Source organism: Macrotis lagotis, chromosome X (genome assembly GCF_037893015.1).
Source record: "Macrotis lagotis isolate mMagLag1 chromosome X, bilby.v1.9.chrom.fasta, whole genome shotgun sequence".
NCBI lineage: Eukaryota > Metazoa > Chordata > Mammalia > Peramelemorphia > Peramelidae > Macrotis > Macrotis lagotis.
Window position 1 is genome coordinate 691570789 of NC_133666.1, and position 21486 is coordinate 691592274.

At 52.2% G+C, this 21486-nt stretch overlaps 1 protein-coding gene across 1 annotated transcript; it reads right to left on the reverse strand.

Moving 5' to 3' along the window:
• Window positions 1-644: 644 nt before the first annotated feature.
• On the reverse strand, window positions 645-21419 carry SF3A1 (splicing factor 3a subunit 1). Its single transcript, XM_074206337.1, has 16 exons — window positions 21309-21419; window positions 16016-16134; window positions 13160-13367; window positions 10599-10856; window positions 8787-8861; window positions 7388-7538; window positions 6940-7133; window positions 6113-6230; window positions 5821-6006; window positions 5184-5305; window positions 4840-5082; window positions 3867-4074; window positions 2421-2575; window positions 1580-1681; window positions 1416-1487; window positions 645-1165 (listed from the first exon to the last, which is right to left on the reverse strand). The coding sequence occupies exons 1-16, from the start codon at window positions 21369-21371 to the stop codon at window positions 1064-1066; spliced, it is 2376 nt and encodes a 791-aa protein (XP_074062438.1). The 5' UTR covers window positions 21372-21419; the 3' UTR covers window positions 645-1063.
• Between the last annotated feature and the right edge of the window lie 67 nt (window positions 21420-21486).

Consider the following 21486-nt stretch of genomic DNA (forward strand, 5'->3'; position numbering starts at 1 on the left):
TGACACAATAGACAATTCCACACACAATCTGAGCCCAGGGATCTCCCCAGGAGGCAGAGGTGGGGGTGAGGTTTGAATCCAGACTGTGCCTTCATGGCTGTGCAACCTTGGACAAACCAAACCAACAGGCCAGTTTCCTTGGTGGTAAAATAGGGCTGGGGGGTAGGGTCCTGCCTGCTTCCAGATGTAGTGAGTTTGGGCAAAGGTGAGGATGGAAGAAGGACCTGAGCTGGAGGCATTGGCATCCTCCTCCAGTCAGAAGAAATGGACTCTGATGGGTGAAGGCCAAAGCTGTAGGCCTCAGAACCTACCCTGTGATTTTCTAGAAGAGGCATGTCAGAAGCCACCCTGTCCAGCCTAAGGAGAAATCAGAGGCCCCCCAAAAGAACAAATTTGCCCAAGTTGACCCAAGTCCTAAGGGGATGCCCCAGGATTTCAAAGCCAGGTTTTGTCACTAGTCTAGGGGAGTCTAGGATGTCTCAGGTACTCAGGATATTCTGGCCAGGTAAATGTCCCTTGGTACAACCCCAGCTGGAAGGAATGACAGAAATGACCTAACAACTTTATTTTTAATCTCATTACTGACGAATTTTTGGAAACCATGATTAGCAGGAACAAAGCATCCAAGACAGAAAAGATCTGACTGAGATTCAGAGAATTTAATTGAAATTAAGTAAAATTAAGTAACCTTCCCAACAGAGGACTGGAAAACTACCATGTGCTACCTCCTCCTGTCCACACCGGGCCTCCCAGACAGCCAGAGCAAGGAAGGGCAGTGTTAGGACATCCACTTTGCCGAGGAGGACCAGAGGGTTTTATGGCCACAGCAACATGTGGGACTGCCAGGCAGTGCCCGGACAATGAAATGAGGGGAATCAGGCCTACTTTGCTAACTGAGCCTGGGAACACAAAAACAACACGACCCCAACATCTCCTTCCAAGAGTCAGAATGGTATAAACCCCTCCCTCCCCAAAAAAAGACCCCCAGGAAAGCTGCCCAATGTCGGCACCTCAGCCAGGAAGCCCCAGAGGTCTCATTTCCAAAGGGAGCAGCCTGGAGGCTCTATTTCTTCCTCCCGCCTCTTTCCTTGAGTGCCAGGTGAATCACAGCTCCGTTTGCCATGTTGTAATATGCCAAGGAATTGGAATCTTTGATGAAGATGCCCTGAAAGACATCCATGCCCAAGTGAGGCCCAGAGCCTGGTCCTGGTCCTGACCCCTGCCACCCTTCACCAACGATCCAGACTCCCCACAGGCAGCCTCCACCCAGGAAATGCCCCTTTGCTCAACCTGTCCCAAGCACTGAAAAGTATATGTTGCTTGGGAATGTGTGTTCTTCAAGCACCTCCCAGGAACCCCCAATTAGAGAAGCAACAATGCAGGGTGAGGGGGGCAAGGACAAAGCCCTGGCTCACCTCATACTGTAGTTTTTGCTTGCCGGCAGGCATGCCAGTGGCCTCGTGGATCTTCACCTTGATGACAGAGACCTGCAGGGCAAAGATGGAGCAGAGATGAGTCTCTCTCCAGGGTGCTGCAGGGTCCCCCCACTTACTGACTGAGGGTCTCCACTGGCACATACCTGGTCAGGCAGCGGGAGGGTGAAGACTAGCACCTGCCCATTCAGCTTCCATTCAGTCTTGTCCTGCATGTTAGGGACCTGAACCTTGATGGTGACTGGACCCTGTGACCAAGAAAAGTGGCTATTACCCCCTGAGAAGTAAAGGAGGAGGAAACCCCAAACCTTCTGTCCTGTCAGGGCTAATTAAAAGGATTTACAAGGGAGCGAGAGGGCAAGGGGAAGGACTGACTTCCATTTGACGATTTCTCCTTGTTAGAAAAAGGCTGTGTTAGTTGACAACAGCCCAGAATGGTTTGCCAAGCACTTGCTGTCCATTCATTATCTTTGCTGACCCTCAGACTACCCTAGGCCCAAGTCCTGTCCCTGCTCTGGTCTTCAAAGTCTGTCTTCTATGAAATGGGGCCATCCTTCCCCTTCCCCCCCCCCCCCACTGTGAGGCTTAATGAGGCCTCTGCTCACCCCTAAGGAAAGCAGGGGCTGGGGTGGAACCTGTGATCTGGGTATGGAACCTGCCCTCAGGGCTTCAGGGGACCCAGGGATCCCTTCCTCTCTCCATGGCTGGATGGCCTCTGCCCCTCTGTGAACAAGACTTGCAGAAGCTGACACCACACTCTGTCTCCTCTGCTGCTGGTCTCTTGACTGGCCCTGGGTCTGTTTGGTCCAGCAGAGGCCTCTGTGGGCTCTCCTGCTGAGCCCATCATCAAAGGAGCCCAGCAGGAGGAGACAGCTCCGGGGCAGCCAGGCCCCTGGAGGCTGGAGGCCTGCTCTCTAAGATAATAAACACATTTCCCAAACCAGAGGCTGGGATGCTATTGGAAGTCATCCAGGCTGCGCTACTTGCCTTGTTCCTCCGGAGAAACTCTTCCTCGGGCATGAGGCTATCTTCTGTCTTCAGTTTCTTAGAAGTGGGCTCATCCTCCATGGGTGGTGGTGGGTGGACAGGAGGCATGGGAGTTGGGGCTGGGACGGGTGCCACTGGAGGGGCTGGTACAAATGCTGGAGGGGAAAAGACACAGGAAAAAGACACTGAAGAGGCGGCTAGGTGGTGCAGTGGATAGAGCACTGGCCCTGGAGTCAGGAGGACCAGAGTTCAAATCCAGCCTCAGACATTTAATAATGACCTAGCTGTGTGGCCTTGGGCAAGCCACTTAACCCCATTTGCCTTGAAAAAACCTTAAAAAAAAAAAAAGCCAGAAACTTTCCGAGAGGGGGGAGCCCTTGGCCTTTTCCATGGCTCACTGAGGCCTGCCTGGGACAAATGAAGGATGTAGGCAGGTTCTCAGAGAACTGAACCCACAGTTTGCTCTGGGCTATCCCTGTCCTAGAGCCCCCCTTCTCATCTAGTCCCCCCGACCAAGCTCTCCAAGAGAGGAAGACTGTGTGCTGGGCCACACTGGCATTTTTAACCAGGTTTCTAGGGGCAATAGTAACCACTGAGTCTTCCTACTCCACTGAACTGACTCATCTTGATAAAACACAACAAATAGCTACAAGAAGGCCAGGACAGACGAGGTTGACCTCAGATGTAGCCATACATCTCTACATGGCCACCAGGCCACGCTCCTCCATCAGCATGCAGGTTTGGGCCTGGCTTCTAGTAAACACTTCATGAATATTCAAGGACTGACCAAGAGCAGAGTTGGGAGATGTCACCTGTCTTTTCCAACTTTTTACCTGATATGGGTACTAAGATCTGGGAGGAGTCAGGGGGATCCAGCCAGTATGGGGAGCAGCAACTGCCACCTTGAGGAGGGGGCTGTGAGGCCAGGCTGACAGGACAGTCAGGGAGGCAGTGACCCAGAAGGGTCAGCCCCTGAGCGGGTGGAGCAGGGAGCAAGAAGCATTTCTCAAGCCCTTACGACAAATACCAAGATGCTGAGCTCCAAGACTAAAGCTCAGCAGAGCTTGCTTCACATGGGAAGATGAAGGGATGGGTCAGCCCGGTTAGGGAGTGGGGCCCCCAGCACCCCAAGGCTGGCTGCCAGATCGGGGGACTGTGTTGTCTGTCTGCTCTAGTTTCCTCACATGTAGGCCCAGACCCTGCTAGTGCCCAGCCTATCATCCTGATGATGCCATCACACTGAAGGTACATGAGTGGGCGGAAGAGAAGAAATGTTTGCTTCTCTCCACAGCTTCCCCCCAAAGTGAAGTGTGGCCCTGCCATCCTTGACAAGTGGTCGCTTGGTGACCAGGAATGGTCGCCAGGTCTTAGTGTAACCTGAAATCTGCCTCACAGGATAAGTCAGTCCTCTGCCCAGAGAGGTGGTGATGCAGAAGAGGCACTGACCTGTTGGCACAATCATGGGAGGAGGACGTGGTGCCATGATAGGTGGAGCAGAGGGTGGCATGGGTACCACATTGATGCGAGGAGCATGGATGATGGGTGGCATGGGAGCAATCACCGAGCCAGGAGGCAGGCGGACCACGGAGGCCATTGGGGGCCGCGGCATGACAGGCACAGCAGACACGACTGTGGTTCGGACAGGAGGTGGCATCTAAAAAAACAGGGGGGGCCCAGTCACTCAAGGAATGGAGATCTCACCCAGTTGCCCCAAGCTCCTGGAGCTCAACATCCCAGGACTGCGCAGAAAAATATCCCCCTCAAAGCCTGAAACTGCTCACTCTCCATTCAAAGGCTCAGGGCCAAGCTGGGCCCCCCCAGCAGAACCCACAAGCCTCCAGCAGCAGACACACAGAGGGCGCTGAGCAGACCAATCCCGATCCAGCCCCCATTGGGAAAGAACTGGATTCTGGCCATCACTCTACAGGCCCTTCTGCTTGGGAGGCTTCCCGTCCCCTTCAGTCTTGTTCTGTGGTGTGATCCCCTCTGCAGAGCTCCTGGGCACCCACTGAACAGGCCTGTCAAGTTCTGCCCCCAGTGACTTTTTTTTTAAGGTTTTTGCAAGGCAAATGGGGTTAAGTGGCTTGCCCAAGGCCACACAGCTAGGTAATTATTAAGTGTCTGAGACCAGCTTTGAACTCAGGTACTCCTGACTCCAAGGCTAGTGCTTTATCCACTATGCCACCTAGCTGCCCCAACCCCCTCACCGACTTTCTATCCACAAAGTCCCAGGACCCTCTCTTTCCACTGAGTGGTGTGAGCACCTTGATAGGAAAGGTGGCTTTGGTAAAAGGACAGCAGCCCAATGGATTTAGGGTCATAGGACATGATCTCCTCACCACCCGAGCCATGGAGTTTTGATTTGGGGACTGGGGAAGTGTGAAATCACCTACAGTAGCTGTAGGAGGCTCCAGCTTACCGAGGGAGGCCGGGGCACCGAGGTGATGGGTGGGGCTGATGTGGGGATATTGGGGGCTGAAGACGGAGGGGGTGGCTGAGGGATTTCGTTGGGCTTGCTGGGGCCAATCTTTTCCTTGCTGTCATCTTCTGGCACAAGCCCTTTGGCCTTGTGAATGGCTTCTATCTGCTCCTGGAGAGTGATGTTGGCCTGGGCTGCCTGCTGGGTCCGGGCCATGCTGCCTGAGTGGCCATCCCAGGTGACCTGGAAAACAGAAGTCGAGTAGGAGGAGTGTCAGGGTCTGAGCTCCCCCCTACTAGGGGGTGAAGATAGGAAAAGACAATGGGCAGTGAGACTGGCCTCACCTTTTCCTCTGGCTTCTGGATCTCCTCCTCACCGATCTTCTTACCGATGGCCGTCTCCTCCACACCAAAGATATCGGTACGCCGCTCGGCCAGCTGCTTCAGGCTGCTCTCGATATCCAGACCTGGGTCACACATGAGGAGAAGTGTCATACGGGGCTATGGCAGCTCAGCAGCCAGTCAGGGGGACAAAGTATAAGTGCTAACTGAGCCGGTGCTGTCCAAACAGGATCAGAACTCCCTCTGCAGCCACCTAAGAACTAGCATTCACACAGGCTTCATTTGATCCTCCTAAGAGCCCCAGAAGGGAGGTGCTATTGGATTTCCATGTAACAGTTGAGGAAACTGAGGCAGACAGAGATAAGTGACTTGCCCTGGTCACTTAGTCAGGACATGGATTTGAACTCAGGACTCCCTGACTCCAGGTCTGGCGCTCTCTCCACTGGGCCGCTGGCCACCCCTAATAAGGGTTAGAACTGAATGAGAAGCTTCTCCTTCAGGGATAGATTTTTCTCTAGCCAGGTCCCCCTGCAGGTCTGTGCTTGATTTGCAATTCCCATTTTGGGGTCAGGACCACTGTGGGGAGTAACTCCCACCTGGAAGTGATCACTGAGGGGAAGTTGGGGCAGTGGTGCCTCACCTGGGGCATAGACCTCGTCGTCGCTCTGCTTCTCCCGGATTGAGCGATCACGCTGCTCCAGCCAACGTGGGTCCAGGAGGCCGATGCGCATGTGTTCCTGCATCTTGCTGGCTGGGATCTTCTCTCCGGTGATGGGGGACACAAGATACTCATCTGGAGCTGGGGCTGGTGGCAGGGGCTTGGAAGCTGGAAAGGAGGACAGAAGGTAAACCTCAGGCCCAGACTCCCCCAAACCCCTGAAGCCTGCCAAACCCAGGGCTGGCCAATGGGCAGCAGCCTGCAGCCTCCATACCTTTGGGATCATAATCTTTGCGGACGATGACCTGATCTGGAGTGGGTGGGAGTGGAGGAGGCATGGGGGTCTCGGGAGGAGGGGGAACTTTCTGGCCTTCTTCTTCATCATCAGAACCCTGGTGAAAAAAATAATGGTTTGCAATCCGCATTCTCCCTGGAAAATCTGGCCTCCTGTCAGGGCTGAGGCTGAGCTGAGGTCACCCCCTGCCCTCTCCTCTGGCCCTGGCTGCTCCCTGGGGCAGCGGGAGGCCCTGGCTCAAGGAGCTTCCCTCTTCGGGCAGAAGCCAATGGGCACCAGGCCAAGCTGCTTTCTCACTGAGTGAATAGGAACAGCGGGGCTCACGGTGCAAATGCTCTTGTGGGCATCTGCAGCAGCTGGCACTGGGTAGGCTTCAATGGGGCCTCTCACAAGTGTGCTCGGAGCTGGGGGAGGGGCTGAGAGGCAGAGGAACAGCCAATTCCCACAGATACAGAGGCCCATTCTCTTCTCACAACACACATTCTTTCCTCCGGGCACTTCAGTTTAGGAGAGGACAGAAGAGGAGCTGCCATGTGGGAAAGCTCTGGGGACACTTGCAAAGAGGAGCCCCTGGGCCAGAAGGAACTAAAACCTCACTGGGTGTGCAATAAGGGAGGGGAGGGGGTGAAAAGGAAAGGCCAGAGAACTCCAAACACCCATGCACGAGCAGTGGGCCAGGGACACCGTGTCCTGCTGGGGCCAAAGAGGAGAACACATGAGCATATCCACCAGTACATCCCTCTCTGGCTCCCAAATGAAGGGGCACGGGAGCCTCAGACCCAGCCCAGCCTGTCTGTGGGGGTTACCTCGTCCATGTCCTGCACTTGGGTGTCCTGGTCCAGCTGGGATGGGGGCTCCTCCGTCTTCTCCTGCTTCTCGTCCTCATCATCAGACTCCACCTCCATTTCCACTTCCTCGCTCTCCCCAAACTTCTCATAGCGTTCCTGGATCAAGATTCGGGCACCTAGCTCCTCCGGGGTGGTGGGAGGTGGGAAGTTGCCTGGGAGAACAAAGTCCTCAAGTTACCAAAGGCATTCTTGGTGGGCTGGGGCCTGGCACTCACCCATCTACTTTTGTCTCAAGAAACTTGGCTTACGGATCCTGAGAAGTAGAGATGAAGAGCTACTGACCACCCAGGCTGCCAGAGCTCAAGAGCAGAGGGGAGGCGGGCATAGCCTTAACTGTGCCCAGGGGAAAGGGGGGGGGGCAGAAAAGGCCCCCAGGCTGCTGCACCTCCCCATCAGTTGTACCCACCTTGCTCACTGGGCTGGAAGTCCACAGTTTCAACCACCACAAAGTCATGCCAGTCAATCTGTGCATATGCCACTCGCTCCTTCTCTTTCTCCTCCTCTTCTTTCTTCCTCTCCCGCTCCTGAAACTTGGCCCACTCCACCCGGTAGCACACCTGTAGCAGAGCCAGGATGAGCAAGATGCCTGTCCTTGCCCAGAGAGGTCTCTCTGAGGGCAATGTGCCCCCACCCCCGTTCTCAGCCCTCTCCTAGAGGGGCATCTCCAAGAGCATCATGCCCCATTCTCTAATGGCATCATTCTCCCCTCTGGAGAAAGCCCAGGCAGGACCCCTTCACAAGTGGAGAGCCCCAGGCCTCAGCTGCTTCCCGGCATTCACAAGTCTGGATTTACAAATAGAACGGGCAGGATACAGCGAGAACCTGTGAAAGGTGCCAGGCCGACAGCCCAACCCTCCAGTTAGGGCTGAATTGAGCCGGCTGCAGGATGGTCTTCCTGTTCCTCTTCTGGGTGACCCTCTGGTTGGAGAGGACCCCGGAAGAGAACACAGAGATGCCCCCACCCTTTGCTCTGCAGACCCATGGGGATAAACAATGACGTGGGGAGTGAAGGACCCCTGAATCTCTTCAGGCAGAGATCTCGGCTCTCTCCATGCAAAAGAGGAAGTTTGGGGTAATGAGAACAACCTTCAAAGAACTGAAGGACCGACATGTGGAAGATCATTCCCACCCAGTGTGCCCCTGTCTCTGACCACCCTCCTCACTCATCTGGTTTCCCTATTGGGGAGCAGAGACTGTCTCTGCTTTTGAATCTCTATCCTCGCTATTTAGCACAGCATCTGGCACCAGATGAATGAAGCATTTATTAAGCCCCTCCTGTATGCAAAAACAACTAGCACAGCCAGACAGCCCCCCATCCTCAAGGAGCTCCCCTTCTAATGGGAGGAGAACCCACAGAAAGGTTCCCTGGGGTGCAGGGGTCAGGGAAAACGAACTTTGGTGACTAGAACCTTTTGGTCTCTGTGAGAACTGAGGCTCTGGTGCTCAATGGACACCTTTTCATTCAGTTTATCATGTCCCAACAGAAGGGACATGATAAGTGGAGTCCTAGGAGCTGGAGGGATTGGTGAGGTGACCCACACAAACCCCAGAAGGGGAAGTCAGGTCCCGGACCATCACCAAAGTTCCAAGCCATCAGCACAAGTGAAAGGGAGGAAAGGAAGTTTCTAACAAAGTCCCTTAGTCTGTAGCAGAGACAATTAAGGTTGGAAGACGGAAATCAAAGGTTTCTGGGTACTGGCTGTCCTGTCCTCCCTGAACAAAGGGAGCCAGTGCAGCATGAAGAGGATTGAGCTTAGAATAATGAGACAAGCAACCCCCCCCCCCCAAAATAATTTCTAACTTACCTGATCCAAAACCTCCCGAGGGTTTTCAGCCTCTTTCTTGAGTTTTGTAAATAAGCCTTTTGGTGGGATTAAGATCTGAAACACAGGCAGGTTATTAACTCATTAACACTCACTTTGTGGTGATAGGGGCGGAGTGAGGGCTGGCTGGGTGAGTGGCAGAATGGCTTCTGGAGCCCAGCCTGTGACCCAGAGTTATATGGGGGTGTGGGGTTCAAGCAAATTTAGACAATGGGGGAGGCAGCTAGGTGGTGCAGTGGATAGAGCACTGGCCCTGGAGGTCAGGAGTAGCTGGGTTCAAATCCGACCTCAGACACTTAATAATTACTTAGCTGTGTGGCCTTGAGCAAGCCACTTAACCCCATTTGCTTTACAAAAATCTTAAAAAAAAAAAAAGATTTAGACGGTGGCCATCTCCTCCTCACTGGATGTGTCTGAAAAGAGCCTGGATGACCAATTGGCAGGGACGTGTCTAGAGAGGGTATTCTTAGCCAGGCCTAGCTGGCCTTTCAATGCAGACTCTAGAGGTAAGCCTGGCCCAGACCTTGGGTCTTCTATCACCATGCCCCAGGAGCTTTGGGGCTCATGCTCCCCCACAGGCCAGCTACTTTCCTGGTTAGGCAATGATCCAAGGGTTGGTCAGGGTGGGGTTGAGCCCAAGAGGTCCTTGACTTTGTTGCAGCATGAACTGCACCCCTTCCACAAGCAATCTAGATCAGAGCCTCATGACCTCCTGCTGCCATCAGCATCCTCGTACCAGCTATAGGATAAAACCCAAATGCCGCAGCTTGGCCTGAAGACTCTGCTCTTGCCCTCTCTGCTCACTTGCTGTTCCTACAACTTCATCTCCTCACCTCCGGCCTGCTGTCAGCAGCTCTTCTCAGGTTTTGGCTCACTGTCTCCCCAGGTTCTCCTCCGTTTCAATCTTATCCTTTAACAATCTCCAACAGCATGTGCTTCCCAAGGCCCTGTCCTAGGCCCACTGCTCTTCTTTCCCAACCCTTACTCACTGTCTCCCTTCCTCCTCCCTGCCTCCTTCCTCTCCCCCTCCCCTTCTCTGCCTCTATCTCCCTCTCCTTCCTCTCCCCTTGTCTCCCTCTCTTCCCCGTTTTTCTCTCTCCCCTCCCCAATCAGACCATCCATCATGGATTTGATCCTCTTTGTGCATTTCTAGATTCAGCCCCATTCTCTGCTCTTGGCCTCCCACATCACCAGATGTTTCCTGATCATTCCATCTGGATGTCTCAGAGACATCCTTGGAGAAAACAGATCTCATTTGCTTTTCCCCAAATCCAACTTCTACCAAACTTCCCCTAGTTCTGTCAAGAACTCCGGCATCCTTCCCTCTCCCAAGCTCTCAGCCTAAGACCACCCTCTGCTCCTTACTCCCATCACTATCATCAATTTAAGTGGATCTCTCCGACACTGGTCTCCATGCTGGCTTTCCCTTAAGAAGCTTGCTGCCTTTCACTGACTTATCTCCTGCCAGAATCCCTCAGGGGCTTCAAAGATTCTGCCTAAGTCTCAACTCAGGGCACCTTCCCTGGAATATCTCTGCAGACCCAGTCCCAGGTTCCCTACAGAACTTCTTGGTTGTTTTTTTTTAAAGGGGGAATTGGACCTTTCTGGAGTGTGTGTGTTCCTTTGTTGTCTCTGTACCCAGGCCAAGACCAGTTACAGAGGAAGGAGGTCCTTAACCCATTGACTGAACAGCTAATCGATTCTCCAAGATGAAGGGCTTCACTCTTCCTCTTCATAATTTCCAAGGGTCTTCCCCTGCCTGCCCCTGCCTGTCCTGCCCAGGTAAGTAGGCACCTTAGTGTACTGCTCCACCAGCTTGGTGAAATAGTTGAAGAGACTGTGCTGGGGACGTAGGAAATCAAACTGGTAATTCCGCTGCTCCTTCTGCATCAGCTGAGTCAGGAACTGGCGCCCATTGCGGGCTACAAACTGAGCAGTCAGCTTGACCACATCCAGGTCAAAGGCCGAGATAGAGGGGGGGTCAGCGATGAACTCAAACTCTGGAGGGGGCTCCTTGGGCACGATGGTCTCCTGGATCACTTGGGCCTGGACCTGAGTCAAGGGGGAGGGAGGAGAGTACATTAGTGACTGGTCACACACCACCTGCATGGCGGCCAGAGCCACTTCTGGGCCCTTGCAATGATCCTTTTCTAACAACCTGCCCACAAAGACACCAGCATTTTACAGCTACAGAGTGGTGATGTCAAAGGGGCTTCAAATGTTAGAGTAGACCACAAGCCCTCTGGTTAGCACGGCCCACCCTGAATTGCTCTGTTTTACTTGGCTCAGAGTTTACATTTATCTATGAATCTGCAGTGAATTTAACTGTTTTCCCAGGGTCAAGTGGCTAACTTTGCCTACAGATGGCACTCAATAAAGACTGGTTGAAGAGACACCTTGTGCAGCAGTGGATAGAATGCCAGCTCTGGGGTCATGAGATACGAGTTCAAAAAATGCAGCTTCAGTCACTAACTAACTAGCTGGACGAGTCACTTAACACAAATTGCTTCTTAAAAATCACAATTAAAAAATAAAAACAAAAACCTTATTGATGATGAGTCATATAGTCCCTCAATGTCTCATCTTAGAGAAAGAGAAGCTGAGGCAGAGTGGTGAAGAACTTACCAGTCAACAGGTGGTGAATGCTGAGCTGCTTGGGTTGTGACCTCCCACATCAGGAGAGAGGCCCGGCCAGGTCTCCCTCCCTCATCAAGGGGCCGTTTGTTAACCCAATGGAGACGTTACCAATAACTCTGGCATGTCCTTGCATGGCACTCAAGGGACAAAACTGAGGAGGTTTGGGAGCTGCTTTGAGGGAAGATGGGCTATTCAGCAAGAGGTCAGCGACCTGGGTCGTTTGTGACATGATAACAGCGTGCTGACAGTGACGGCACAAAGCTGGTCAAGCTAGAGGAACGAGGTCAGTGTCCGGTTCCAAGTGGACTCCAGTTTGTCCATCAGCTGGTCAGCTGAGAGCCCAATCTTAGGAGTTAATGACTAGATTCAGCATTGAAGCCTGGCAGAGTTATTACCAGGAGGGGATGGATTTGGAAAAGTTAAGAGTGACTTTACTGATTTAACAGTCTAAGCAAAGTGACCTAGTTAGTGCTAAGAATAGCCTACTGCTCTGAGGCCCAAGCTGGGTCTTGGAGGGATGGACTTCACTGCAATGCCAATACCTCTGAAAGAAGCTGATACTACCATGAAAGACACATTCAAGGAAGCACGAGCTGAAGCTCTGCCCACCGGCCTTTGACCAAATCCCAATAAGGGGGCTGAGAGCCCAGCAGGAACAGCCCCAGGCCAGCCCTCCCTTCCTCTGCCCCAGTTCTCACCAGCTGCTGGACTCCCTCTCCCATGGGAGGTAACTCAGGGTCCCAACTCTACACAAACCCACAACTCCAGTCATGGGCAAGGACATGGGGGCTCCCACTGTCCACACAAGCATTCTAGGAAGTGGCTGGCCCTCGCACCATGGGCTGACCCTAAGGAACACATGCTGCAGGAGGTTGTGCAAGGGCTCCCCACCCACCCCATGGCCCTGGCACAGTCAGTGCTCTTCATTCATTCATGACAAAAGGAGCTCCAGAGTCAGAAAACCTGGGTCTGAATCCCAGTCCTGCCCCCCCTCCACCCAACACAAGGTGGGAGGAGCAGCAGGCTGCACCTGAGGTTGCCTATTTGACAAGACCCAGATCTGGTTGTCTAACAGGCGAGGGCTGAGACTGGGTCCAGAACCCAGGTCTCCCAACACCAATAGCAATCCTACAGCTACAATAGGAAACGGTCTCTGAGTCGTAGGCCTCTCTAGGTGACCTGATCATCTAGGACATTTCTAGCTCAAAACCCTTGGACCCCAATACACAAGTTCAGTGGGTCAGAAGTCTAAGGACTAAGTCATTTCACTTATGGCCCAGCAGGGCGCGCAGGTGGGTGGTTCTCACCACAATGCTGAGGGGTGGGTGAAGGTGCCAACTTCCCAGTCCAGTCCAGAGACAGAAATGTTTATTTAACTGAATCAGGGGGAAACGTGCTCAGAAAGGTGAGAACAAACCTGCTGTCTGACACTTAGCCCAGGTGGAAGGAGGCCCCTACGAACCTGGTGCTTACCTTCTACCTGGAAGGTTGGTAGTGGGTGACATCCTGCTCTACTAAGGGGTTTTCCTCTTTTTGGTTTCCCCTGTGACATACAGGATTATAAGGAGTAGAGAAGGAGACAGAAGAGACCTGGAAGAACTTGGCCTAGAGGGGGAAGGCTCAGCAAAGGAGGGTCCCCGGGGGGTCACAGGCCCCAAGGTGTGGCTCCCTTCCCACTCAAACTGAGGGACGGGGATTGGGGGGTGTGTGGGCTGTACCTTCTGGGGCAGCTGTTGCTGGGAGGCCTGCTGCTGCTGCTGCATGACCTTGGGGATGGCGGCCGAGGGCTCCTGTGCCTTCCCCTCCTTGAACTCGCTGACTTTGTGCCGGTAGTAGGCATGGTACGGGTCATTCGGGTTGAGGAAGTTGAACTTGGGGTTGTTGATTTCATTTTGGCGAATCCGAGCTTCAAACTCTGGCCCGTTTCTGAAAAAGGACCCGAGAGTCAGCAGTGGAGTGGTCTCTGGTTTTCAGTGCCCCAAGATACATTCCCAGCAAGTTTCTGGTCCCAAAGTGCACCTGGGCTGTATCCCACTAGAGGGAACAGCTGGGAGACATCAGGATCTGTCGGAGCTCAGCTATCAGTCTTATCTCCCAAACCACTGAGCTCTCCATGTCCTGCCCCAGAGGCAGGGTCCAAGAGACATCTCCCATATCACCCCTACCCCTCCCTTGGTCTAGGAAGAAAGGAGCTGGCAACCAAAAGGAGGGGGCAGGAATGAGTGGGACCTGAGTTCTAATTCAGTCTCAGACCTTTCCTAGCTATGGGACCCTGTGCACATAGCACAGAATGTCTGTTGGTCTTAGTATCCTCATCCATCCCAGGAGAGGGCAGTGGGATTCCTTCCTGCTCATGAGCTTGGGTCCCATGACTCCTCAGCCCCCCCACCCCCACCCCAGCTGTTGAAAGCCTGGGATAGTGGCACTTTCAGATCCTGGCAGGAGGGCCATGTGGAACTGCTTTCAAATCTACCAGATGCTCCCCCCTCTCTTAGCCTCAACTGCTCATGTGTTACACAAGGGAGGTGGGCTCTATGACTGATGCTGGGGTCCTTTCCAGATCTAAACCCGTTGAGAATTTCTTTGAAGTCTCCCAGTCAGTGTCCCTGCCATGGAAGACCCTGCAGCAGAGGCCTGCTTCCCCTAAGGAAGACCAAGAGGGCCCTGGCTGAATGCTGCTCCCCTTGGTTGGTTGGGCCCTGGGCAGGGAAGAAAAGCAAAGAGAGGTCCAGGCCCCCTTAGGAGCCCAGGCCCAAGAAAAGGACATCTCTGAACTCAAGGGAAACTGGGGGGTCTAGAGGACAATCCAAAAGCACAAGGGGCAAATCACTGATGTGTTTGTATTCATTTTAGCATTATTGACTCAAGTCACATGAAATGGTTTTTGGAGCCATGGGTTCTCCCTCAGTTGGTTGGGGCCAGGGAGCAGGGTTGCTGGGTGCATGCATCCTGAACCAGAAACAGCAAGGGAAGGGGCAACCCAGCGCTCACAGCTGAGCCTGCAGCTTCCTCCTCACCTGCCTCTTCCCTTCAGTGCAGGCTAAGGATCTAGGCAGCTCAACAGCAGGGAGACAAGGAGCTGCCTTGTTCCCAGGTTTCAAAACTGCTTCTAGATCAGATGGGGGGGGAGGGTGTTTATCCACAGGAACTAATGCTGGGGAACACGGCCAAAAGATAATGCTGGAACTGCCCTGCCCTGGGGTCAGCTGGAGGGCTAGCCTGAGACTTGGGATGATCTGAGTTTGAATTCAGCCCCAGAAAATGACCAACTTAGTGGGCAAATCTCTAACCCTCTGATTGCCTCAGTTTCCTCAACTGTAAAACGAGGCTAACAACAATGCCTGCTGCCCAAGTTTACTATGAAGATCAAATAAGCCACTTCCCAACTAACTGCAGGCATTAGGGAAATGAGAGTTATTATTCAATGGCAACAAAATCTCCCAAGGACAAGTATGCTAACTCGGGATGCTGGAAAGGGCTAAGTGTTTTCTTTCAAAGTCATCAAAAGCTTCCCCTGCCCTGCTCCATAGGAGAAGGACAAGAGCAGCCTGGAACAAGATGCCCTTCCTCCCCTGCCCCAGAGGATGTTGAGAGTTTCAAGACCCCGATTCCACTCTAGGTCTAGCAGTTCACATCAAGGGCTCACAAAAGAGGAAAAGACTGCTCCTTAGAAGCCCTGACAGTGCTGGATCTCTCTGAGAGGCTACAGTGCTGGTCAAGCTCAGGGGCTAGAGACCTGTGCTTCACCATCACTCCTCTGTATCTTACTGTATATGTTTACCATGGGAGGCTACAAAAAGGTCCTTGGGCCTCCCTGGGCTGACAGTCCTAAGTAGGTTCCTGTTCCTTCCAAAGCATAGACTGCTGAAACACACGGACATCTGTGGAACGTCCAATGGGCCAGTTTCTGATATGAAATGTGAAGATGCTTTTACCACAAGAGCCCCTGGCAGCTCAGGCTCAGACTCTCCCTCTACCCTAGGACTGTTGGTGGGGTTCTTCCAGGCCAGAGAGGAGAAATGGCAGTAATGCGTACTCACTACACTTGGGGGGGGGGGGGGGGGAATAGGGTAAGTGGGGAGAAAGAGTCAAAGCTTCAGGGACATATAAATGAGCAGTTCTCACTAAGAAGTTGGGGCCTGGCAGAGCAGAGGAGGGGCCCCTCTCTCCACCAAGCCCAATGCAAGTCAGCAGGAAGAGTTTGGGCCTACATCGGAAGAAGCCACAAAGTAGCACCAAGGTGACTTCAAGCCCACCCCAGGAAGCTTCTCAGGGTCCCACAGCCCCCTAGATCCACCGATAGTCCTCATACAAAGTCAGTTTGCAATGGAGACATCCTGCCCCACAGTGGGTACTCCCAGACACGGTCAGAAGGCTGCCCACTGGAGGCCTTCCCTGGGGTGGGAGAAGGGGGTACCCTATCCTGCCCCAAAGAGTGGCTACAGGAAACGATTTAAAACTAGGTGATCTCCGCAATGCTAGGGGTACAGGGAAGCATGGGCAGTTTTCTAGGAGCACAACACCAGACACCAACATGAGGCTTCTTAAGTGCACTCGCAAGCACCATGACCTACCTGGCGACAAAGCTGGCGGTCTTGTCCACAATATTCCTAACCTCAGGAGGTGGGTAGATGATTCCCACAACAGGCTTGGATGGGGTAGAGTCCTCCTTGGAAGTTTCCTCTTCTGGGGGCTGCAAGGACAATAAATGATGAACAAAGACAAAACTAGACCTCAAAGCCAAAGAACCCCAGCAGCAGGGCCCCAAGGTAGCAGGGAGGGTCTAATCATAGAGCATCAGAGGCCTCCCCCTACAAGGCTCTGCTCCAGGCCTGCTCTCCCACAGCTCCCAGAGCTCTGAAGGTAAATCTAATGTCCCTGGTCACACCCCCTCTTCCCCATCCCCTATTCTGCCCAACAGAAACAATTAGGCCCTTCAAGTATCTGGAAGCTGCTCTCTGTATTCCCCTGAGTCTTTTCCACATTAACCACCCATGTCTCACACTCCCCCATTCTACTAGCTCAGCTTCATGGGTTCTGATTTCCAGGACCCTCCTCATTCTGGACACCCTCCACCCTGACCAAAGTACAGTGTGTCTGAGGTTTTCTTGGCTGGAGGGGTTTGCCATTTCCTTCTTCAGATGAGGAACTGAGACCTTTAGGGAATAATGACCTGACTTGAGTCACATGGTTAAAAGGCCACATTTGAACTCAGATCTGCCTCATTGACTCCACTGCATCACATGACTGCCCTCAGACCACTTTTACTAAATAAATGCTTTTGGTTACCACACACTCCAGGAGGTTCTTCTAAGAGACATTAACTCCAAATCTACTGGTAGCTTACTGCTGCCACCAGCCCAGAGGACACAGTTTGGTAGACTGTAGGCACTTAATGTGTGTCGGCCGACAAAACCAATCTTCTAACTCTTTTGGCCAACATGAAAACAACTAAGATTCAACAGCATTAAAACAAAGCTCCTATACTTTTTTCATGGCATAATTAATATGGATATATGTTTAGCAGGGTTATTTTACATGTATGTTATAGATTCATCTGTCAGAGGGAGGGGGAAGGGAAAAATGTGAAAGTCAAAACCTTGCACAGAAATGGATTGTTGAAAACTACTGTTGGGAGCGGCTATGTGGCACAGTGGATAGAACACCGGCCCTGGAGTCAGGAGTACCCGAGTTCAAATCTTACCTCAGACACTTAATAATCACCTAATTACCTAGCTGTGTGGCCTTGGGCAAGTCACTTAACCCCATTGCCTTGCAAAAATCTTAAAAAACAAAACAAAACTAAAAAACCCCCACTACTGTTGCATGCAGTTGGAAAAATAAATGTATGTGTGTTTGTGTGTGTGTATGTATATGTATAATGGACATATATTTAAAAATAAATAAAATACATAAAATCAAAAACTCAAAGCTCTTATTAGGAAAAGGAAAAAGGAACATCCTGCAGAAATCTGAAGAGCTGCGGTGGCCTCAGACTAGCAGCAGGTACCACATTTTCAGAACTTCTGCAGGTCAGAATGGCTCCTTCCTCTTGCTTCCCCTCCCCCATCCTGAGGACCTGCCAAGGGGGAACCTCTTTAAACTCCTTGGTCCTGTGGTCTGATGGGCCAAAAAAGGGAAGGAAGAGGTCCTTGTTCTCATCACTTTCTGTTCATTCAGTCTATTTTACCTCTGGCTCCCCTCCCAGCTCTTCCACCAGAATGGTGTCTTTCTCTCTATCTGGGGACATCTGAGAGCTTAGAAGTGGCACCCAAAATAAAAGACCAGGTCTCTGAAGGGAAGGGGACAAAAGGGGATGGACAAAGCAACTATACTGGTTTCCTGGGCTTCTGCCAGCCCCCCTGGCCCTGCTACAGGACCCCATTCTCAGAAGGTCCTTTTTTTGTTTCCTTGTCAGTGATGGGGGGGGGAGGTGACTTTCCAGCTGGATGGAAAGAAAGAATTCACCAGGTGAAGAGGCAAGAGGGAGGCCCTTCTAGGGTGGGAGGATGGGGGGAGAGAAGGCAGACAAGTGCTGAAGAACATGGAGGAAGACTATTTCTGAACCCCTGCTTGTGACCAAGGACTAATTTTTCCAGCTCTGACCTCAGGAAACTCTTGAAAGGGCAAATGAGAGAGAAATGAGCTCCCGTGGCCCCATTCCTTACTTTGCGATGAGAAGCAGAGAAGGACGCTATCGTCACTTATCATCACAGATGTTCTACAGGAGAAGAGATGAGTAGGGAGCCCACCTATCTCATTAGGGCTCTCTTAAAACCTGAGTCTACAAGGAGGTGCCCCCAAAAGGCTTCTAATTTAGTCACACCTGCCCTGGGGTGATGTGAAGCTTAGGTAAAACAAGGCTCATTGCTCTCAGGGAGGTCTGGGCAAGGCAGCCAGGTGAGGGAAGGCAGAGGTCACTGTCAAGGGTAGGAGGGTGATCATGTCAGTCAGCAAAGATAAGGAGGTGAAGGTTGAGGAAGCAAGGGTGCCACAGAGCAGCATGAGACATCTTGGTCTTTCTTTTCCTATCATCCCTCACCCCAAGAGACTGAGTGTTTTTTGTTTTGAGGCAAAGTGTCAGCCTCACAAGATGTGTTCCCAAGCATTCTTGCCCCCAGGGACTCCACTACAACATTCACTAAACATCCGGTGCCTGCTGGGTTGGGCAGTGGAGGAACCAGCCTGAATAAGCAGGGTCTGGCAGAAGCTGAGTTCAGAACAGTCAGCCCCTCCAGGCATCAGGGGAAAGACACAAAGGACCACCAGTCTAATAAAAACAACCCTACGAGGCAGAATTCAGGTCTCAGCAAGGAACAATCTTGCCTCCAGAAGACTGATACAGAATTCTTTCTGTTATAGGCTAAGAGGCAGGCAGGGAATCCAAGGTATGGACTCAACTGGCCCACTTTGTGAAACTTCATCCACAGGCTAGGTTAGTGTATTTTACTTACTTACTACAGTTGGGAAATTAAGAGGCTTGCTCATTGGAAGGAAAGTTATGGCAAAGCTGGACAGCAGGCTAAAAAGCAGAATTGTCATTGCCACCAAAAGTCCACATGGTTCAAGTTAGGGTTTTTCCAGTAACAATCAAGAGCTGTGGGAGGTGAATTCTAAGGAAAGCCAAGCACTGGAGAAGTGACTTTCAAATTATGGTGCCGGAGAAGACTTGAGAGGCCCTTGGACAGCAAGATCAAATTGGTCAATATTTAATTAAATAAATTAATTCAAATTATTCACTGGAAGATCAGTACTAAAGCTGATGCTTAAATACTTCGAGACAGGACTCCTTAGGTAAAGGCCTTGCTATTGAAAAGGGTTGAAGGCAAAAGGAGAAGGGGATGGCAGAGGATAAGATGGAGAGATGGCATTTTGGAAGCAACAAGTGTGAGCTTGTATAGACTCAAGAGAGTAGAGGACAGAAGGGTCTAGAATGCTATGGCTCATGGGGTCACAAAGAGCTGGACATGATTGAAAAGCATCATTCAAGTCAGTAAACATTCCCTGGATATTCTGTGTCAGGCTAGGCTTGGAAGAGGTGGTATATGATTTGAACCTTTGAGCCTTCTCAGGAACATGGATGAGGAAGAATGATGCCCCAGGGGGACATTGTACTTGGGGACAAAAGTAGAACACAAGAGAGGGAAGCCTTGGCTAGTATAACAGTGGAGAGGTTGGTTACAGAGATGAGGGTCTGGGGAGCAAAGGTAAATCTGGAAGGATCAAGAAAGGTTGAAAGTGCTAACATGTTTTGTTTGACTATGTTTCCTCCAAGGAAGGATTCTGAGGAGGGAGGTGGGTTAGTAAACCTTTTTTTTTTTTTTGGTAAGGCAATCAAAGTTAAGTGACTTGCCTAGGGTCATATGGCTAGGAAGTATGAAATGTCTGAGGTCACATCTGAACTCAGGTCCTCCTGACTCCACAGCCCCTATTCTAGGCCTTGGAGCCACCTAGCTGCCTGAAGATTTTTACACGCACAAAGAAGTGTTGGAGGGGAACCAGACAGCAGTTTTGTTACTACTTTGTTAAACTTTGTTTGCATTTTATATAAATAAGTACAACACTGTTACAATTCTTGAATAATCTTCCTCCATTTTTGTATCTAGAATTGTTTATAGCACTGACCCTGGAGTCAGGAGCATCTGAGTTCAAATGAGGCCTGTGTGACCTTGGGCAAGTCACTTGACCCCATTGCCTTAAATAAACAAAATTTCAAAAAAGAAAGGTTGGCGCCAGATTTTGTGAAAGGCTTTAGATGTCACACTATTATATTCAGGAGACAATAGAGATAAATGAAATTTTTTGGGAAAGAGATGGGGCTTTCTTAAAGACCCTGGCAGCTGGGTGAATGAACAACTTAAAAAAGATGAAGTATTTACTTTGTGGTAAGCTTTGAGGATACAAGTGGGAGACAGTTTCTACCCGCAAAGAGCTTACATTCTTTTAAAAAATTTTTTAAAATGCTAAACTCAAGCTAACACCGGACAGGGACCACTTCTAAACGTAAAATAGACCAGAGTAAAAGCTAACTATATGGAAATATCAATGTTTTATGGAGTGCTTGCTTTTTTTAAAAAGCAGAACTTTCTTCTGTTCTGCCAGTTTGCTCGAGTTTTCTTTTCTTTTTTCCCCTCCAAGGCAAGGCAGTGAAGTGACTTGCTCAAGGTCACTGGGCTAGGGCCCGGCTGCCCCGTAAATGAACCATGCATGTGGCGAGGAGGTCTAGCAGGATAACACTGACATGGAGCCCGTGAGAAAGGCGGGGAGCCACGCCAGAAGCCGGAGTGGAAGCTCTGCCAACACGGACCGAAGTGCGCGGTATTTTCCTTTTTCTCGCGGTTTCTCTCTCTGTGGGAGGGGGACCTATGTTTACTTTTACGAGCCATTTTAGGAACGCGTCAATAAATTCTAAAAAGCAAGACAATCTTTGTGAAGAGCGAGAGCAATTATTATTAAACGCCAAGGTGAGTTTTCTTTTTTGGCCTCTGAGCGAGGGGCATTAGATCCTCCTTCCGTTTTCCTCAAATCAGCGGGAAAAGAGGCGCTTAAAAAAAGGCGCAGGCAGGCCGAGCCCGTCCTCCGGGCGCCTCCTCGGTCGGTGGGATCACCGCGCCCCGGGCCCGTGGGCCTGGGCTTCACCCTCGGGGCCCCAGGCAGGCGGAGGGGCGCGGCGGGGGCCCGGGGCGCCACGCGGACCCGGCCCGGCGAGGCCCAGAGCGCGGGCTCCCAGGGGGCGGCGCGGCGGCGGCGCGGGGCCTGCCGGGAGCCGGAGTTCCGCCCTCCCCGGCGCCATGGCGGCCCCGGGCCTGCCGGGCCTCTCCCCTCCCCCGCCCTCCCGCCGGCCGCCGGGGGCCGCGCGCCGCCTACCTGCTTGGGCTCCGTGGCCACGGGCGGCGGCGGCGGCACCGCCTGCACCGGGCCCGCCGGCATGGCTGCGGCGCGGGCGGGCGGGGCTGCGGCTCCGACGCGGGCGGGCGGCGGGCGGCGTCAGCGGCGAGCCGGGCGCTCGGAAGATGGCGGCGGCGGCCGAGCGGGCGGGGCGGGC